The following is a 19,306-nucleotide window of genomic DNA, read 5'->3' as shown; positions in this document are numbered from 1 at the left end:
AGAGGGATAGTTCACCCAAAAAGGAAAATTGTGTTAATTATTCACCCTAATGACTGTTCCAAACCTGTATGAATTTCTTTTTTCTGCAGAACACAAAAAACAATTTTGTAGAACACTGTGAATCAAACAACAATGGAGCCTATTGACTTGCATTGTATGGACAAAAACTGATCAAAATATCTTTGTGTTTCACAGAAAGATAGTCATACATGTTTGGAACAGCATGAGGGTGAGTAAATGACAACAAATGTTCATGTTTGGGTGAACTAACATACAACATTTTTAAACATTTCTAGACTCATCCTTAATTATAACAGAGTAATTAAAAGTAAACATTACAAATGACAGATTTATTCACTTCACACAAACAGTTTAAGGCAGAGGATGCAATTTTTAGACTGTGTACTTTTCTTCCCCTTGTCTTTGAGATTTGTGATAGTGTGTGTAACTATTGTACAGTTCATTGAACACTTCCTTGACACCCATTTGAAGGGTGGTGTTCAAAAACTTAATGTCTTGTTCAACACAATGGTCCAGGATACAGTATATGCCTTCTGTTAGATGTGCCTTAATTTCTGGCTGAAGCGTCACCTAGGAAATCGGAAAGAAACTCATAGTGAGAGTACACAATGACAATCTGCAATGTGATTGTTCAGTGCAGTAACATGAGTCTCAGGCCAGTTAGAGGTCAAATGCATTTCACACTTGTTGACAAAAACAACTGGCTCTCAAATCACACTGGACAATGTGTTTCTCCTTTCGAACACAACCTCTGGTCGGTTAGAATAGCATTATTGCCAGGACATCGGATCAGTCCCAGTGCATCAACTCTCAAGCTATAATTGTGCGGTTTAATATTTATGACACTGAGAAGATTCTTCTAGAATATTCTAGAAAATATTGGCAGGCCGTTCACGAGAGCAGGAAAGACATTTTCAGGAAGCATTTGAGAAGAAATTGGCATGGGCATGTGGCAGATAAAAACTGATGACTAGTGCCTCACCCTCTGCAGTTCACTGACATATTGTGCAACAATGAATGAAGACAGGACTGTGAAATCTTCAGCAGCATTGGCAATATGAGTGTACATCCTCTCCACCAGCATGGCACACTTCAGAAGACACTCTTTGTCTTTCTCAGAAGCTGAAAAATGAGAGAGAGAGATCACAAAGTAATTGTAATATTTTAATTAGAACTGTTAACGCATGTGATTAATTATGCTTAACGCCGTTGGTGCATTTAATTAAAATCTAATAATTAACTCGAATTCAACAAACTTAGCATGACCTCCATAAGACACGACTGTAAACCTTTAGATGGGTGTGTATATCTATTTACATTTATGTTTAATATTCCAAATTACTTAGGGCACCTTTAATCGAAACATAATAGGTTTGAAAAATCACAAAAAAATACCATTTGTATAAGAATTCTCTTATGCTCTACTACTACAATTTAAAATAAATGTTTTGTATTTGAATGACATGATCCATCATAAATTATTCTAATATGCTGATATGGTGCTCAAGAAATATTTCGGTAACACTTTACTTAAAGCCTTTACGTATAATGCATTATAAAAGTAGTTTTAATGCATTAATTATGCCTTGTAATGCACCTTATAATGCATTATACAATCTCATGAATAATTGTAACCACAGTTGATACATTAAAACACTTATTAATTCAGTGTTGCACTATGCATTTTAAATTTGGTTATAGTTATTTACTACAAGATATAATTTATTACATTGCACAATGCACATTATGTATAATTATAATGCATTATACACTTTAATAAAAATTTATAATGCATTATACATAAAGGCTTTAAGTAAAGTGTTACCGAAATATTTCTTATGATTATCAATGTTAAAAATGCTTGTTCTGCATAATATATTATATGGAAACCATGATAAATTTTTTTAGGATTCTACGTCGAATAGGAAGTACAAAAGAACAGCATTTATTTGAAATACATATTTACACATGTAACAATCTAAAAGACAAAACTGTGACTTTTTATCAAATGAATGCATCTTTACTGAATAAAAGTATTTATTTCTTAAAAATATGAATAATAATAATAATAATAATAAAAATCTTACCAAACTTTTGAATGGTAGTGTACCATTGTCTGGTATATGCCAAACAACCCATTAATTACACATTTTGTTCTCCTTCTTTAAAAAAGAACTGAATGTGTTAACCACCAATCATTAATTTTAAATACATTTTAGATTATAAATTTGAATCCTGGTTAAATTTTTTCAAAGCCAGATTATCTGTCAGACATAAGACTGAGCATCAAATTCATGTTTTAAGAAAGCACCATAAGATGATTAATAAGACTGAAATTGCCTCACATCTAAATGCATTTCAGTTCTGACCAAACTTTGATGTCAAATATGAAAGTCTGAGAAATTAAGAAAGACTAATGAACAGAGAAAAAAAGGCTTTAAAACCTTAAGCCATAAAAAGAATTCTCAATTCAAAAAGGATACGCCTTCAGTGCTAAAATGTTTTGAGCCTCGAGCTTCAGGATCAAATTCATGGAATTTTTTTCTCCTTCACTTCACTTTGAAATTCAATCCACAGAGCCACAGTCTGCAAGCGTCTGTCTCTGAACACGGCTCAACGATGTGCTTGTCTCATTAGGTGACTCATACCTCAAATAACATCTGCTTTCTGCACAATAAATGAATTCAGTGCAACTTGTAGATGGGAAAGTATCAGGAGACATATGGCTCTATTGATACTCAATAAATGACTCATTGGTTGATAACAGGACACTTTTCATATCAAACTTCAAATGTAATAACTTGCCAGCGTCAGGTGCTTTCCAGTTTCTTTTGTCCACTACAGCAAACAATAACTGCAGACATGCTGACAAGAAAGGGCCTTCGAATTCATTGATGTTAAATTTGTTTGCTTGCACAGAAGTCTTATGTAAAAGGTTACAACAATGGGATTAATAGAATATTAACAGCCAGGAAAAATCAGCATTGACATTTACACAACTATAATACCCTCTATCAATCAATTAAATAGGATTTAAGCAACAGCGAGTGAATAGATCTCTCAATATACTGTAATTATTATATACATATACACACTGCTGTTCAAACGTTTGGGGTCAATAAAACTTTTTGAAAGAAATGTATATTTTAGTCATCAAGAATGCATTCAATTTATCAATAGTGACAGTAAATACAAGAATTATATTTCAAACAAATGCTGTTCTTTTGTTTTGAACTTTCTATTTAATGAAAAGAATCACAGTTTCCACAAAAATATTAGATTTTTCATACGGAGATAGATCGCTCTGCTTTTTCTAATTATGCTCTGTACATATGGAATGAGCTTCAAGGTACATAACATATGGAATCTGTACCATCTCTCACTATGTTTAAACATATTTTAAAGTCTGTTTAGACAGAACAGTGTACATGTTTTAATAACTGACTAGGATTTGTGTTGTTTTTAGAAAATTGTGTTTTATATTTTTTCATTTGGTGGTAATGTGTATTTCTTTGTAAATTTGTCCTTTCTTGCTGTCTATCTTGACCAGGACTCCCTGGTAGAAGAGATATTGTATCTCAATGGGACCTTCCTGGTTAAATAAGTAAATAAATAAAAATAGATGACAAGAAATGTTACTTGAACACCAAATCAGCCTATTGGAATGATTTCTGAAGTGTGTGATACTGAAGACTTGAGTAATGGCTGCTTAAAATTCAGCTTTGCCATCACAGGAATAAATGACATTTGGAAATATATTCAAATAGAAAATAGTTATTTTATATTATAACAATATTACTGTATACTGTATATGCAAGTAAATGCAGACTTAGTGAGCATAAGAGATTTAACTGTACATAATGTTTAAATATAAACACTTCTGAACGTGGCTAATATAGGTATGCTTACCTCTGTCAGAGTCACCCCACTGTCTGCCTTCATGCATGACTGATGAAACCAAGCGATAAAAGCAAATCAGGAAGGAAGGAGAAGCCTTTAACATCACCTGCAAACATTTAAAGCTTTCAAAACTGGTGCACAGCTGGGCTCAGTGTAAAATCCAAAATCCTTAATGTTTATCCAATGAATACAAAAACATTTGACCCTGAATCAATTTAACATTTTAATAGAAGACTGATGTATTAGTTGAATCCTAGCAACAACAATGTAAGCAAGATACTAGTGATTGGTGATTTATCACTTTTTATTTGGCCATGAAGTTTTCTAAAAAACATATGCAGTTGTTTTGACATGACCATGTAAAGTTTTAAGTATGAGCGTATTAAAGGGATATTTTACCCCAAAATTGGTTGAACTGTCCATTTAAAGGCTTGCTACCAGCAACTGTCTGGTTACCAACATTCCAACAACAACAAAAGAATCTCATACAGCTTTGGAACAACATGAAGATAGAGTAAATGACGACAGAATTTTCATTATTTTGGTGAACTACCCCTTTAAGACAGATGTTTTGAAAGTGTTTCTGATTTACACTTTAGTGGCAAAAACAACTAACATCTCATTTTTCAGGAATCAGTTATGTGGACATTTCAATTAACTGATTTAAATCTCTGATTCAACATGCATGTCTTGATCATTTAAAAATAGACTTTTGCAGTATTTTACTCCTAATCTGTGCTCTAATTTCACTAAATAAAGCCTCAAACATGAGGTCATGTTGAGATGGTACCAAGTCTCCTACTTTCACTGGCAAAGCAACCTGTACACCTTGAAGTCTTACACAGTTCCAATATTCCTTAAAGGTCCCATGACATGCTGCTTTTTAGATGCTTTTATATAGGCCTAAGTGGTCCCTAGTACTGTATCTGAAGTCTCTTTCCCGAAATTCAGCCTTGGTGCAGAATTTCAGCCACTACGAGCCAGTCCCACAATGAGCTTTCCTTAGGACGTGCCATTTCTGTGTCTGTAGCTTTAAATGCTAATGAGGAGGAGAGAGGCGGGGCAACTGCCATGCTTCGCTCCTTTGCAAGCCATGATGTCTCTCGAGGAAAATAAAATATTGCGCTCACCTCGCACGGTATTAGCTTATTTTCTCATGGGCAGGCCAAATTCTCTGGGCAGGCAAAGCAGAGAAAGGGGAGGTAACCTTTCCCCGTATGACGACATAAAGGGAAGATTCCGGATTGGGCCATCTGAGCTTTCATTTTCTCAAAGGAGAAGCAGGATACCCAGGGCTCGGTTTACACCTATCGCCATTTCTAGCCACTGGGGGACCATAGGCAGGCTAGGGGAACTCATATTAATGTTAAAAAACCTCATAAAGTCACATTTTCATGCCATGGGACCTTTAACTACCAGACACTATGAGCTCCTTTCCCCTCAGGATTTGTGGCAACTTCCCAAACTACATTCTAATTTTCACTCATATTAAGTGCAAATTAAACGCCTCTCTAGGGCACTGTAATATTCACTCCTAACATCAAGCAGCATTAGCCTGTAATACACCTATTTGCATAAACCTATGGAAACATCAGCATTATCCAAAGCATCTCAGAAAAATAATTTAACTATTCGGCTTAATGTAACGTATTTACCATGACATCCACTGTTTTTAAAGTGCACAATAAGAGCAAATTACTGTATTTTACTTTAAAAAAAAACAAACAAACAAAAAAACAATCAGTCTGAGTAACAATGCTTTTCATCTCAAGAAATTCCATGTCATACTGTATTTACTAACGGATATATTATGTGTTTACTAACTGATATATTGTATTTTTTTATCCATGCTTTGGGATTCATTTTTCCTCTGCCAGACACAGTACGTTGGGTGTGTTCATGAAACAAAACCCTGAAAAGCCACATTAATAAAACATTTTCCCAACGCAAGTGCAGATAAACAGATGTCAGAGACCCGTCTTTAAAAAACTGATCGCATCTGGCAGAGTTTCTACCTCCATGGCCTCTGGCTGATTTGTTAAGTCAATTTAAAACATATAAGGATATAATTCAAACTTGAAAGAATACAACAATAAAATGTGTAATCAAGTTTATGTGTACCTTTTATCAAGTTTATGCTCTTATCTGTCTCTCCCTCCAGTCCCAGGACACTCACCTGAGGGTAGCAGTGGATAGTTGCAAACAAGGCTTCATGGATGGCCTCAAAAGCAGCATGGTAGTCCTCCATGGAATGATTGTCGAGAGGCACAAACTGCAGTGCACCCAGAACCACAATGACATGGTGTGGGTTGGAGATCTTTGCTTCACCCTGCTGGAGCAGGACGGTCAAAGTCTCGAGACTTGGTAACGTCAGTGCGCGGGTCAGAGAAGGGATCTTGCTGGACTCCTTTATAACAAACTAAAAACAAATTGAAGAAAAAAAAGAAAGAAAAAAAAGACATTTAATAGTAATGCCTCTCAATATCAAGTAAAAAAATTAATATGTGAGAAGAAAGAGACCATAGTGCTATTAGACACAAAGTTTGGGTCATTTAGACGGCTGCATTTATTTGATTGAAATAATAAACAAAATATTTGATACAGTGAAATCGTAATATTGTGAAATATTTTAATATAAAATATATTTTAAAATGTAATTTATTCTTGTGATTGCAAAGCTGATTTTTCAGCATCATTACTCCAGTCTTCGGTGCTACATGATCTTCAGAAATCATTCTAATATGCTGATTTGCTGCTCAAGAAGCATTTCTTATTATTATTAAAGTTGAAAACAGTTGTGCTTCTTAATATTCTTGCATTAACCATGATAAAAAAAAATTCCAGGATGCTTTTACGAATAGAAAGTTCAAAGAACAGCATTTATTTGAAATAGAAATCTCTTCGAAACCAGGCTGACATTTACCAGAAATCCTGCAGACACCTTTAAATGTAGCACAATATCAGTTCACTTTCTAACAGAATACTCTTCAACTGCAGAGCAACCGATCAGTGCTATAAAATATTAATCACAAAAGTGACGATTACAGAGCTTGTTCTATATTTGTGTACTAGTATAGATGTGTGTACAGCATAAGGTTAACAAAGCTTCTGGTCGCTGTGGTGAACTCTGCTAGCGGCAGCTCTAGTACCTCAAGTTCTGACACTGAGAAGAAAAGTGCAGTGATAAAAGTAACCTGACAGGCACACACAGTCCTTCTCTGAGTGAACTCAGTGACACTGACAAGACTTTGAAACCTGACTTTTCCAGGCAGATGAATTTTAATGCTAAATCAAGACAAGAGAGAGTCAGGCTGGTGGGTGAGGTATGTGATGTGTTTTACAAAGCTAGCTGCATGGTGTTTTTCACTGCCAGCCAACTCTCTAGGTACCCTTAAAAAGGAACGTTACAGGCTCGATAGAAGCAAAGCTTTATAGTATTTATTGCATAATGTCCCACGGTTTTAATTTAAGCAAGAAGTCCAGGAAATCATTTATAAAGGAAGTAAACAGTGCCACGCAATTGGAGGGTTTAAAAGTGGAAACGTGAGCCTCATGTTTTTTGTTAAAGCACTTCTTCCTTGTGTGTTAATTAAACTGTAAAGTCATCTAAATTAAATAATGTTTTTCTTTGTTCTGCATTTTCTTGTTCCTGGGTTTACTGGCTTTAATATTGTTTAAGGTTTTTTGGAAGACAATGCTTCCCTCAATTTGTCTCTCAATTGTTAAATCCTAAACATTCCATGTCCAAAGCTTATGAAGAAGTTTACACAAAAAGTAGCATATCATGATATTTTTCTCTTCTAAAAAGACAACTGCATTAAAAAGAGACTAGTACAACAGAAATGCATGTGTGATTAATCTTATTCGGTAAAATAAACACCAAATGGGAAACAAATTGAAAACAGGTATTGAAATACTTACAATCAGAGTAGATATGATTTGTGGGGTGATGAGCCAAAAAGCCTTTGAGCAATGCTCTGGAAACTGACAACAGGCAAGCAGCTTTATAAAAGTTACCGTGGACAGAACCTCCTGTGAAAGAAAAAATAGAAAACATACCATCAGGCACACTACAAATATGCTTAGAAACTCGTATGCTTTGAGAAAGAAAAAGGAATGGATTTTGTTAACTTAATCTTTTTATGTAAACTTCAATCATCCAGAATAAAGACACACAACAAATCTGGTGGCAGACTTTGAAATATAAGACCGAAGGCTGTCATTCAATTAAATAATGATGGTTAATCATTACTAGTTAATTTTTAATCAAAGAAAACGTAATAATAGACCTTTATGTGATTATCAGTTTCAGCAATTTGTTTGAATGACATTCACAGCTTGATTTATGCAACAACAAAGACAGATCCTATTTCTCAGATTGCATCAAAATGCAAACAATGAACTATTCTCTGCAATAATTCAATAATAAAACAACTTTCCCAACTCATTATTGATCTAATTGTACATGCATTAAGAAGTTTATGTCTTCTGACCTGAAATCCTCCACTGGTGTTTGTTTTTCACTTTAAGTCAATTTCAATAATATTTAAATTTCATAATATAAAGAATGCAAATTACATTATTATGTGTCCTGTCTGGATTTTAATCCCTAATAAATTTAAAAATAGTGTCATTTACTGATGAATGGGCACTAGGGACTTAAAAAAAACTGAATAAATGTGTTAAGCCTGTAAACAAATGAATGGCATTATGTAATAAATTCATTGCATGTATTAACTATTACACTACATTATTCCACATAACAATAAACACTACGACACTACAAGAATCTTACAGTGCAGTGGCCTCCTTCAATCTTTGCTGGCACAAGTCCCTCTCTGAGCATCAGCAGTAATAGATGGAACTGCTCTTGAGAACAGCTGGACACCAGCTGATTTAGAAGCTCCTTTACTGGCCCCTCCAGCTCCTTCACGTCTGACAACGACAACCACGTTCCTGATGAAATGATTGACAGACTGTTTACAGAACAGGCAGAGGGTTCACAAAAATTTGGGGCATCAATTTCCTCAAGTCAAGCCAATGTTTTGAAAACTTTTAGGATACTGTACCTGACAGCAGCGCATGGATACTCTGCAAAATCTTAATATGGAGTTCTTCAAAACCTGTCGCTTTGGTCTTTTCCGCAGCCATGTAGAACGCAGAGAGATAGTGAATTGATGAAACGAGGAAGTCCAAAGGGCGGGGTGCCGGGCTGAGTTCCTTTAAGATCTGCTGGCAGAAGCTCCAGTAGAACGCCATGTGGGATATTTTCTCCTGTCCGTCATTTTCAGAGATTGAGGCTCTTGCTAGTTCACTCCTGATCATGACTGTTACCATTTCAACAGAAAAGGACTGAATCTGTCTACTTCCCTTGCGCATCAGCATAGCCTGTATGGCTGGCTCCATGATGGAAGTGGCCTTCTCTAACAAACGAGTCAAAGTCTGATCCAGATGTTTGTTCTTGCCGAGGCTTGTGATCATTTCTTTGCAAAGTGTGCTTAAAGTTACCAGATGGAGTTGTAGCGAGCAGAGATCCCCTGCATCTACAGCCAGAACTCCTGCAGTGAGGTTACTTTCAACCATGAAGGAGGTAAACTTCTCCAGATTGAGGCACATGCTGCTCTTCCTGTCGATTATGAGCTGAATTAGGGACTGAATGAAGTCTTGAACTGACTGTAGGAAAGCCAACCAGATCAGGCCATCCAGACCCTCGAAGAGTCCCTTGCTGCTCCGAGAAAAGAGGGAAGTCATAGTTGCCTCTAAGACATTACTTCCATGAACTACTTTCAGGATCATTTGAGAGTTTTTAACCACCAGGAGTGAAGCCATAACATCAAAAAGCTCTTTGAGCAATCCGATAGATGCAGAGTTATCAATGCTTTCATCACACTGAACACAAGAAGTCAGCGTGAACAAAGTCAGAAAAAGTTCTGAATAGTCTTTAGAAGACATTGCATTTCCATTCAGGACACTTGTGACTTTGAGCAGCTGCTGTAATCGATCTACCTGTGTTTTAGATAGAGGTATGGAAGAGCTCATTTTGACAGAGTCTAACATCTCCTGTCCGATGGCTTTCAGTCTCTTCATGTTTGTTTCTTCATCTTCAACTCCAACCATTTCCACACAAGGTCTGAAAAACGAAGGACTGACCAACTGAACGTGTGATGAGCCTAGCTGTCCAAAAAATGCCTTGATGATGGACTTTATCACTGCAGAGAAAATCTCAGGGAGCTCACAAAGAACAGGACTCTCGAGTAATTGCCTGGATATTAAGGAGACAGAGATCCCAGTGTTCTCCAAATTGCTTCTAGAGGCATCCAAACTCTGAAGCAAAGACTTCAACATGCATTCTGCAAAAACAGATGTGTCATTTGGTCCAAGATAAGGGGCAATTAATGGAAGGTTGGAGGTAACAAGAAACCAGTGGGCTGCCATATAATTGTTGTCATTAACAGTACAAAACTGAAAGTCCCAGATCTGGTTGGCGTCAAGCATCATTGAAAGTTCTTGCCTTCTTAGAATAAACTGAGCCATTTTCTGCATCTCTGATGCACCTGATGTTTCAGTAGATGGTTTGAGCAAGTGTACCTTCAGCTTGTGGAGCGCAAGGAGATTCTGTAATAATTTACTAAGTGGACTGTCCATGTCCCTTAATGTCAGGGCTTTGTCCACTAAAGCGCCACTCTGTGAGGTAGCCGGCAATGTGTACTTAGAACAGTGAATCTGGAAGAGCGTATCCACCTCAACCCAAGTATGAATAAGCAGAAAGATCACCTCTTGGACCTTCTCCATCCAAGGACCTTCGGTGACAAGGTTCTGCTTCAAAAGGTCTTCAACGACCTTCAGCATCTCCATCATAAGATTCTGAGTCTTCTTCACGATTGGCACCGGGGTGCTGTTGTCCAGGGTCTTAAAACTGAAGAGTACAGCGTAGAGGAGCAAACTCAAAGAAAACACTTTCAGCGCCAAATCCGATGCTTCATCTTGGATGTGGGGGAGAAGATAGCACTGCATCTTTTTTAAAATGAGCCAACAGATCTCGAGATTTTGGCTCGGAGGATTGTCTAGCAAACACTGACTCAGGGTCTTTTGTATCGTTTCAGGCAACAACGGCGGTCTCAAGTCATCCGCTGCAGGCCGACACACTACATCAAGCAGCTCTTCTACAAGTTTAGGCAGCTGTCGGAGTTTGGCATAAGTCTGCAAGACGGCAGACACAAGTGCTTCTCTGGCTTTCTTAACACGTACTTCCATGTTGTCTGCATCAACCCACACAGCTGAAAGGAGCTCATCTAAATCTGGCTCCAGGATATGGTGATTCAGTGCGAGCAGAGCTCTGAGACAGCGGTACCAAGCTGGGATGCCCATCTGGGCATTGTTAAATAATAGGCGAGCCAGTTTCCTGTAGAAATTCAATTGCACCTCTCCATGCTGTATTCTGTCTGCAGCCACATTATAGGTATCACCAGCCAAACAGGAGTTCAGGAGGTTCTCCAGAGCGAGTAAAGCAATACCCCAATTCAATGCACTAAATTTCTCATCAATATCCAGTTCATCTGTGAACCCCAAAGCAGTAATGAGCTTAGCCATGAGGTGGAAGATCACTTGATTGTTTTCTCCCCCTTTACAAAATGAATCTAGGGCGAATTTAAATAGCAGAGTGAGAGAGTTTGATTTAACGGCATAAAATAAAGCCTCTTCCTCTTTGTTAGTTCCTTGGACATTAAGTTTCAAAAGGATCATATTGACAGGGCCTTGCAAGCCCTTTCCCGCATGGCTCTTTTTGGCCCCAGCTTTATCCTCCGATGGTAAAACTTCTTCCTTGTAGGACAGCAAATGATCAGGGATGAAGAGCGCTGACTGAAGAACAGCATCCACTTTGCTCCGGATTTCCTTGCTCAGATGCTGGCGAACCTTGACGTCATCCTTCTCAGTCCATACTCTAGTGTTCAGTAAGTGTCTGAGCAGGAGAAGAGGATGAAGGAGGTGTGCTGTTACCTGGGAAAACACTCGGTTGGAGTTTGCCTGCTGTTTCTGCACTGTTAGGTAGGTGCTGAGAACAAGGAGGAGAACCTCAAAGACTTTGAGAAAGAGAGGCTCCTCACTTTTCTGCTGCCTGAGCTGCATGCTGGACAAGCCACAGAGTCGACTCAAGAGTTCCACTAACAACTCATACTTAGCAGTGTAGGTCACGGAAAGCACTGGGGAGGTCAAGATGCCATGGCAACAGCTCAGAATGGTGTGGAAACTGACAGATTTGAATCCAGAAGAACAGTCCAAAATCCTGTCATTGATAATCTAGGATAAAATAAAACAAATGATGAATGCAGTGTTCATTTTTACATAGCTTTTTTAGACCAAAAAATCCTTAAAATTTAGTTAATTCATATTTCTTCATGCTATATTTATTAGTTTTAGTCATTTTTACTCTGAATAAAATTACATAATTTTTTAGCCATCAAAAACAGCATTGACGAAATTTCATATTTTCATTTAAACATGTATCAACATTTAACAAAAACAACATTTAAAAACTGTCCTTGTTGCAAATAATACATTAGAGTATGCAATTTTTATACATTATTGTGAATTATTTATGTTTTAGTTATCTGTTGTCTGCATCTTAGTGCGTTGTTATAGAAAAAGTGTGCAAACTTGACCTTCATTTTGACTTTATTAGTGTAATTTGAAACAATCATATTCTTTCTAAATCTTTTTTTTTTTTTTTTAACATTTACCACATTGTTGTGGTGGTATTTTTTTCTCATCATATTTTAATCAACAGCACGTTTTAGATAAAAGTCTTTAAAAATCTTTAGAATATGCATTGTATTTGTTAACGTTGACAAAAAAAATACTTTACTAATATTCAAGCAATACTGATTAAGTTAAAATAATAACTAAATTAATAGAATAATACAAGCAGAAATTAACTCTTTATATATCCCCAAGAGCACATCTGAGACCAAGTGAAATTATTGCAAAACTGAAGTACTGGTAAACACCTGTGCTAGTGTGAGACGAAGGCTAATGGTTTTTCCTTGACTCAACACATTATGAAGCTTCCTGCTGTGAAGGATATCATCTAGGTAGGTCCATAAACCCTCCACCACCTCCGAGGGTACGTCCACTTTCTTATTGTAAAAACCAGTGAGGGCATGACTTGTCCAGTCAAACAGAACCTTTGATAGGGAAAGAGGCATTAATGTTTGAAAAATATTCATTTAAAAATATTGCAGTAAATTTGCTAGATATATCCAGTTAAAAAGTAAACTTTTATAGTCTCAAAAATATGCAGACAGTCTATATCAGATAAATTACCTGCTCTTTATTAGGAAGAAGGCACTGTGTTGATATCCATGCAAATCGAGCAAGTTTTAGTTTGTCTGGCCAGGGTGTGCGAGAGTTTTTCAGTTTCAGATGGATGCCAGAGTAAATGGCAGCCATTTCTAAATATCTTTGTGTCTAAAAGAACAAAAAGAGAGATTATCATGTTATGTTTACACATATTAAGGCCAATTAAATATTAACAGAAGGTTGACATTAGAGGTAGACAGATAATCAGTTTGACCAATATTTTTTAAACCAATATTCACACCGTACAACATAATCAGTCATCCAATAAATGACACTGTTTGATAGCCTATGAAGAACAGAACCCAACAACAGTATTTACAGGTATTGTAACTTATTTTATATATAGTTTGAATAAATTACTAAACTTCCGAAATAACAGTCATGACGTTCTTTAGGTGAGAAATCTGTAGTTTTGAAGATGAAATCCTTATTCTTATTCTTCATGAAAAAATAATATAGTAATTTATAGTAAATAGTATAGTGTTTTTGAACCATACTATAGTAAAGTACTTGAATTAATTTGTTGTGGTAGTTCTATAGTTGCTGTGGTAATATAACAACTATAGTAATATAAACTAATTACTTTACCCAATACTGTACTAAGTTTTCTACAACTGTAGGACATATTATACTACAATACACTAGTTTACTGTAGTAAAAACTAAAGTATACTACAGTATGTATTACAGTTTATCAGTTCACTATAGTTAATACAGTATGCTGTAGCATTAATTAAAGTGTTGTAAATACTATAATATATACACAGTATAATACCCTTTACTATAGTATGGTTCAAAAACTCTATAGTATTTACTATAAATCACTATAGTATTTACTATAGGGTTATTATTATTACATAGCTAATTATTATGCATACAAATCTGAATAAAGAGAACACTAGTCTTTCATAAACACATTCATTTTCCACGTCAAAAGTCACATAAAATCATACTAAAGTAAACTCTCTGTTTGAAAATCATTTTAAACACACCAGCAGATGTCTGGCAGCCCCTAGCGAATCACATGGCGAAACAAACTCAACAAGCGTGCTAGATTTGATTGAATAAAACGGACCGTAGTATAACAAGTGTTATCGTAGGCTATTTTTAATATAATGAGATTACCTATCTAAAATACTTAACGTACAATCTCGTCACACACGTGTTGTCGCTGCGGAGTCTGCAAAGACCTTTAACCTCTTCACTTTAACACCAGACAGTAATAATCGAGAACGAGCATCATCGTTTGGGGATGGAATAAGCATATAAAACGGGTTCATTGTATTGTAACAAAAACAAATGTAGATAAGTGGATTGCCCCAGGAGCTATTGTCAGTAATGTTTAGAACGTCGTCTTGCTAACATGTAGGAAATACATGGTTAGCAAGACGACGTACTTTGTGACCAAAGTAACCATGATATATTACAGCAAACTACACATGATAATGAAATCATGTCTGAAATTCGAAATGTCAGTCACCCTTAATAAGGACTGAATGATGAACAGACATCAAATAAACCGATGAAACACTTGTTTAACAAGTGGTCGGTTGATTAAAATGTTTGACTTGTCGTGTCTGAGAAAGGTTTCGTCAGAGATCATAGAACTGAATAAGTAGATTCCGCATTAGCCGCGGTGTTTGCAGGTCCGCCATATTGGAAAGGTCAACATCAACCCGTAAGATATGCGCAACAGGCACCATTTTTACACTATTAGGTTTATCATAAACGCTGACCAGTTATGCATATTGCAATAGATATAAATATCAACATAAAACTGAGTATTAGGTAAACGCTATCTGTAAATAATACAGATTTTCATAAACACGGGGCCGGTTTATTTAAAGCTTCAGTTTTAAAGCAATAGGGAAAAATAAATAAATCTAGTAATCTGTACACATTTATACTATATTTGCTACTAAATCATAATAAATAGAAGAACCATTAATTAACGTTCTATATTTGCTACTAAATCACAATAAATAGAACCAGTAATTAACAGTTATTTCTATCAGAAAACAGTTTTACTTAAAACCGCGTTGACCTTCCCAAGATGGCGGCGCTATTGACCAGACCAATGCGACATCTCCTTGTTCACGTCTATGACGGAGATAGTCCATTGGTGTGGTAGCGCTTCGCTTCCTCGAAAGTCAAGGAATCACCGGGGGTCACCTTTTTATTCCGGTTTTATTTTAAAACACTCCAACTTCCACTTTTCTGTCACTGGAACAGTAATTGACTTTGTGTTAAGTAAAGAAGTTAAGCCCGAAAGAAGTCGTGTAGCAGGTTTTTGTGACAGGGCGCTGCCGGTGAATGCGCTGGGCGTGTGTGAAGATAACGCAAACAAGGGCTGGATGTGAAAACTGTCAGGAACAGATAATGCTCAGTAACCGTCGACCCCGGCCTGCAATAACTCAGTCTTTGTAACGAGAGCCCAGTGCCATGCAGTCAAGAGCGTGTCCAGATACTCCAATATTTACAGCACCGCTCGATACATTGGTCATCTGACTTCATACAGTAAGTTTCGACAGATAATGATTAGGTGAGACTCGTAAACTTCGTTTTGGTCGTCGTCTAATCCAAATGTATGGGACAATGTTGCGAATGACAAGGTTTACTGTAGGGAAACTGCAGCAGTGTAACATTACCTGCTGTCAGTCAGATACATTTTATCATTTGTCTAATCGGATCTCAAGAACACCGTGGAAAAGGCAAGTGTGCAAGAACGGATCGTTTGATGTCCTTGTGATGCCCGTCTATAAGGGAAGGAGCATGTCCTGGCTCTCTTGTCTCAGAACTGGAGGTTTGTTTCTGCCCAAGAGAGTGTGGACACACTCCAGACACACGGTTGCTCTCTATAGCACATCTACGGACTCCAAACAAACCGCAAAGTCTGTGTTAAATCAGGAGAGTAAAGTCAAAACCTCAGAAAACTCGTTACGTGCTCCCTCAGAAGATGTCAAGAAGTTGCTGCAGCTGGCGTATCCTCAGCGATGGAGACTGACGGGCAAGTCAAACTATGCTCATGTTCTTTATTTAGTGTTATTGAAGGCACTTGGTTGGTTTTGACTTTTTTCTGAGATTAGTCCAACTGTTGAGTTTAACATCCTTTACAAAAATATACAATGATACCTTTACAAAGATAAATATAGAATATCATATTATATATATATATATATATATATATCTCTCTCAGATGGTTGCACTTTATAGCAAAGAATATAACTGTTAACTTAATGTTAGTCACAAGTGTCAAAATTTTAGTTATTAGAGCTACTGTGTAAATGTTGTAAATATTTTTTTTAAACGAAACTAAAGAAAAATGCAAATGAAATAGCCACTTGTGCAAATGTAACTTTTTGCAAAAGTACCTCGCAAATGACCTTCTGACTGTCCCCATAGCTGCCGTGGGCTTTTTGGTGTTCTCCAGCTCTGTCACCATGTCTGCACCATTTTTTCTGGGAAAAGTGATCGACACCATCTACACTAGCCCCTCAGAGGACTTCACCTCCTCCCTTACCTCCCTGTGTATCATGCTAACAGGGGTCTTCCTCTGCGGGGGCGCTGCAAATGCTGCTCGTGTCTACCTCATGCAAATCTCAGGTGAAGTCTTGAGGCAGATCATGTAAAACAGTAAAGATAGTTCATAGTGCAGTAGGGACTTGTTTTGTGGGGAATTTGTGGTTTATACTTGGAATTAAAAAAAAATAAATTAATACTTTTAATCAACAAGGACACAATAAATTAATCAAAAGTGAAAGATAAAGATATTTATGTTTCAAATAAATGCTGTTTTTTCCTCAGAATCCTGACAAAAAAATTTCACAGTTTCCACAAAAATGATTAAGCAGCTCAACTGTTTTCAACATTGATAATATAAAGAAATGTTTCTTGAGCCGCAAATTGGCATATTAGAATGATTTCTGAAGGATCATGTAACACTGAAGCTTGAAAATTCAGCTTTGCCATCACTGGAATAAATGACATTTTAAAATAGTTTCAAATGAAAACTGTTATTTTAGTTTGTATGAATATTTCACAATATTACTGTTTTACTGTATTTTTTATCAAATAAATGCAGTCTTGGTGAGGTTCTCATGAACCTTCTTTCCAAAACATTAAAAAATCTTATCAACCCCAAACTTTTAAATGTGTACATAATGTTTGATTTCTTTTATGAGGTCTAGTTTAGTCTTCTTAAATCCATTAATAAGAAGCATTTCATCTGATTCATTGTGTTGACCAGCATGCATTTCTGTGCTTGCTCTCTAATAAGCCTTTCTCGACTTTCACAGGGCAACAGATAGTACGAAAGTTGCGCGAATCTCTTTTCTCCTCGATTCTGAAGCAGGAGGTGGGATTCTTTGATAAGACCCGAACCGGTGAGCTCATTAACCGCCTTTCAGCAGACACGACCATCGTCGGGCACTGCCTCACTGACAACCTGTCTGATGGGCTGCGTTCCCTCGCCCAGGCAGGGGCCGGAGTTGGCATGATGGTGAGATGCTTGTGATAGTTTGACATGTTAGCAGCTAATTCCCTTTACGAATATCACATTTTAACCACATTTTCTAAAGAAAATTCTGAAAGGTGCTCATGCGAAACTACTCGCCGCCACAACATCTGACTCTCATTACTTCCTGATCTGTTTCTAAAAACAGACGATACAGTAGAATGCAGTGATTCTAATGTCGCACTTTGATTTCTTATAATGGTTCCTCATGGAACTATGAGTTTACAGTCATGCTTGAATTTTAGAATGTGTCTGCATTCATTACAATTTAGTTCTTGAATTTTCCATTTCTTTTCCTCAGTTATATGTGTCACCTAGTCTGGCAGCTTTTGTGCTGATGGTTGTTCCTCCTATTGCCTGCCTGGCTGTAATTTTCGGTAGATTCTTACGATCCATATCGAGACGCACACAGGATGCGTTGGCAGAGGCTACACAGGTAAGAGGTCATGTTTCCTTTTAATGGGGCTTTATTGCACGTTTTATTGCAGATATGGAAGTAAGCCTTGGACAGTTATCATTTGATTGCTGAATTCATTGCTCTATTGTAAGCATAAAGACGCCAAGTAGCCAAGGGATCTGTTTACTCTGTAGCTGCTCTGCATCTCCTAGTTGGCAGAAGAGAGGATCAGCAATATACGGACAGTCCGGGCTTTTGGAAAAGAGCTGACGGAGGTGCAGAAGTACTCGGAAAAGGTTGATCATATTTTTGAACTGGCTAAGAAAGAGGCTGTGCTTTCTGCTGGATTCTATGGAGTGGTGAGATACTTAATTGTTGTGCAAATATTTTAGTTGTGTGCATGATTATAGATAATGATTATCATAAGTCAGTTAAAGATCATTTGTCTAGTAAAGTAGCTCTCTACTTCTGCTCTTGAGGTTTTCATTTCTTTCACAGACAGGATTGAGTGGAAATGTCATCATCCTGAGTGTGTTGTATAAGGGAGGTCTGTTGATGGCCAGTGAGGCCATGACTGTTGGGCAGCTCTCCTCTTTCCTAATGTATGCCTTCTGGGTGGGCATCAGCATCGCAGGTGAGGATGTTAGCTCAGAGAAACTGAATATACACTACTGTTCAAAAGTTTGGGGTCAGTATACATTTTTTTTTTCACCAAAGAAACATTCTGCAAGGACACATTAAATTGATCAAAACTGACAGTAAAGACATCTATAATGTTGCAAAAGATATTTATTTCAACTAAATGATGTACTTTTGAACTTTTTTATTCTTCACAGATCCTGAGGGGGGAAAAACAGAGTTTCCACAAAAATATTAAGCAGCACTTAAAAATATTAAGCAGCAACAACTGTATTCAACATTGATAAATGTTTTTGTGCAGCAAATCAGCATATTAGAAAGATTTCTGAAGGATCATGTGACATCAATTTCATTCTAAAATACACATTTTAAATTGTAATAATATTTCACAAAATTACTGTTATTGTATTTTTTAGCAAATAAATGCAGCCTTGGTGAGCTTAAGAAACTTAAAAAAAAAAAAAAAAATAAAAAATTTTA

At 36.7% G+C, this 19,306-nt stretch overlaps 2 protein-coding genes across 4 annotated transcripts in view; one reads left to right on the top strand and one right to left on the bottom strand.

Annotated features, from left to right (window-relative positions):
• Positions 1-234: 234 nt before the first annotated feature.
• The window catches only part of urb2 (URB2 ribosome biogenesis homolog), a 20,673-nt gene continuing 1,601 nt past the window's right edge, over positions 235-19,306 (bottom strand). Inside the window, exons 1-10 of one of the 3 annotated variants that reach the window (XM_016457819.1) lie at positions 14,425-14,843; positions 13,243-13,386; positions 12,927-13,103; positions 8,991-12,219; positions 8,717-8,877; positions 7,843-7,953; positions 6,098-6,340; positions 3,931-4,027; positions 1,004-1,143; positions 235-591 (exon numbers count right to left, since the gene is read on the bottom strand). In XM_016457819.1, coding sequence (XP_016313305.1) covers positions 394-591; positions 1,004-1,143; positions 3,931-4,027; positions 6,098-6,340; positions 7,843-7,953; positions 8,717-8,877; positions 8,991-12,219; positions 12,927-13,103; positions 13,243-13,368 — 4,482 coding nt within the window. In that variant the 5' untranslated portion in view covers positions 13,369-13,386; positions 14,425-14,843 and the 3' untranslated portion in view covers positions 235-393. Of the gene's footprint in view, positions 592-1,003; positions 1,144-3,930; positions 4,028-6,097; positions 6,341-7,842; positions 7,954-8,716; positions 8,878-8,990; positions 12,220-12,926; positions 13,104-13,242; positions 13,387-14,269; positions 14,337-14,424; positions 14,844-19,306 lie in introns of those variants that run through there. The other 2 variants (XM_016457821.1, XM_016457820.1) reach the window with 2 other exon arrangements.
• Positions 15,411-19,306, top strand: part of LOC107666478 (ATP-binding cassette sub-family B member 10, mitochondrial-like) — an 8,872-nt gene continuing 4,976 nt past the window's right edge. The window contains exons 1-6 of the mRNA XM_016457822.1: positions 15,411-16,284; positions 16,680-16,880; positions 17,573-17,775; positions 18,092-18,226; positions 18,400-18,546; positions 18,686-18,821. Coding sequence (XP_016313308.1) covers positions 15,861-16,284; positions 16,680-16,880; positions 17,573-17,775; positions 18,092-18,226; positions 18,400-18,546; positions 18,686-18,821 — 1,246 coding nt within the window. The 5' untranslated portion in view covers positions 15,411-15,860. The remainder of the gene's footprint in view (positions 16,285-16,679; positions 16,881-17,572; positions 17,776-18,091; positions 18,227-18,399; positions 18,547-18,685; positions 18,822-19,306) is intronic.

The sequence above is a fragment of the Sinocyclocheilus anshuiensis genome, unplaced genomic scaffold (assembly GCF_001515605.1).
Source record: "Sinocyclocheilus anshuiensis isolate Anshui unplaced genomic scaffold, SAMN03320099.WGS_v1.1 scaffold63, whole genome shotgun sequence".
In the NCBI taxonomy this organism is placed as follows: Eukaryota; Metazoa; Chordata; class Actinopteri; order Cypriniformes; family Cyprinidae; genus Sinocyclocheilus; species Sinocyclocheilus anshuiensis.
The sequence above is the reverse complement of the archived record's forward strand: the minus strand, read 5'-3'. Positions and strand labels throughout refer to the sequence as shown.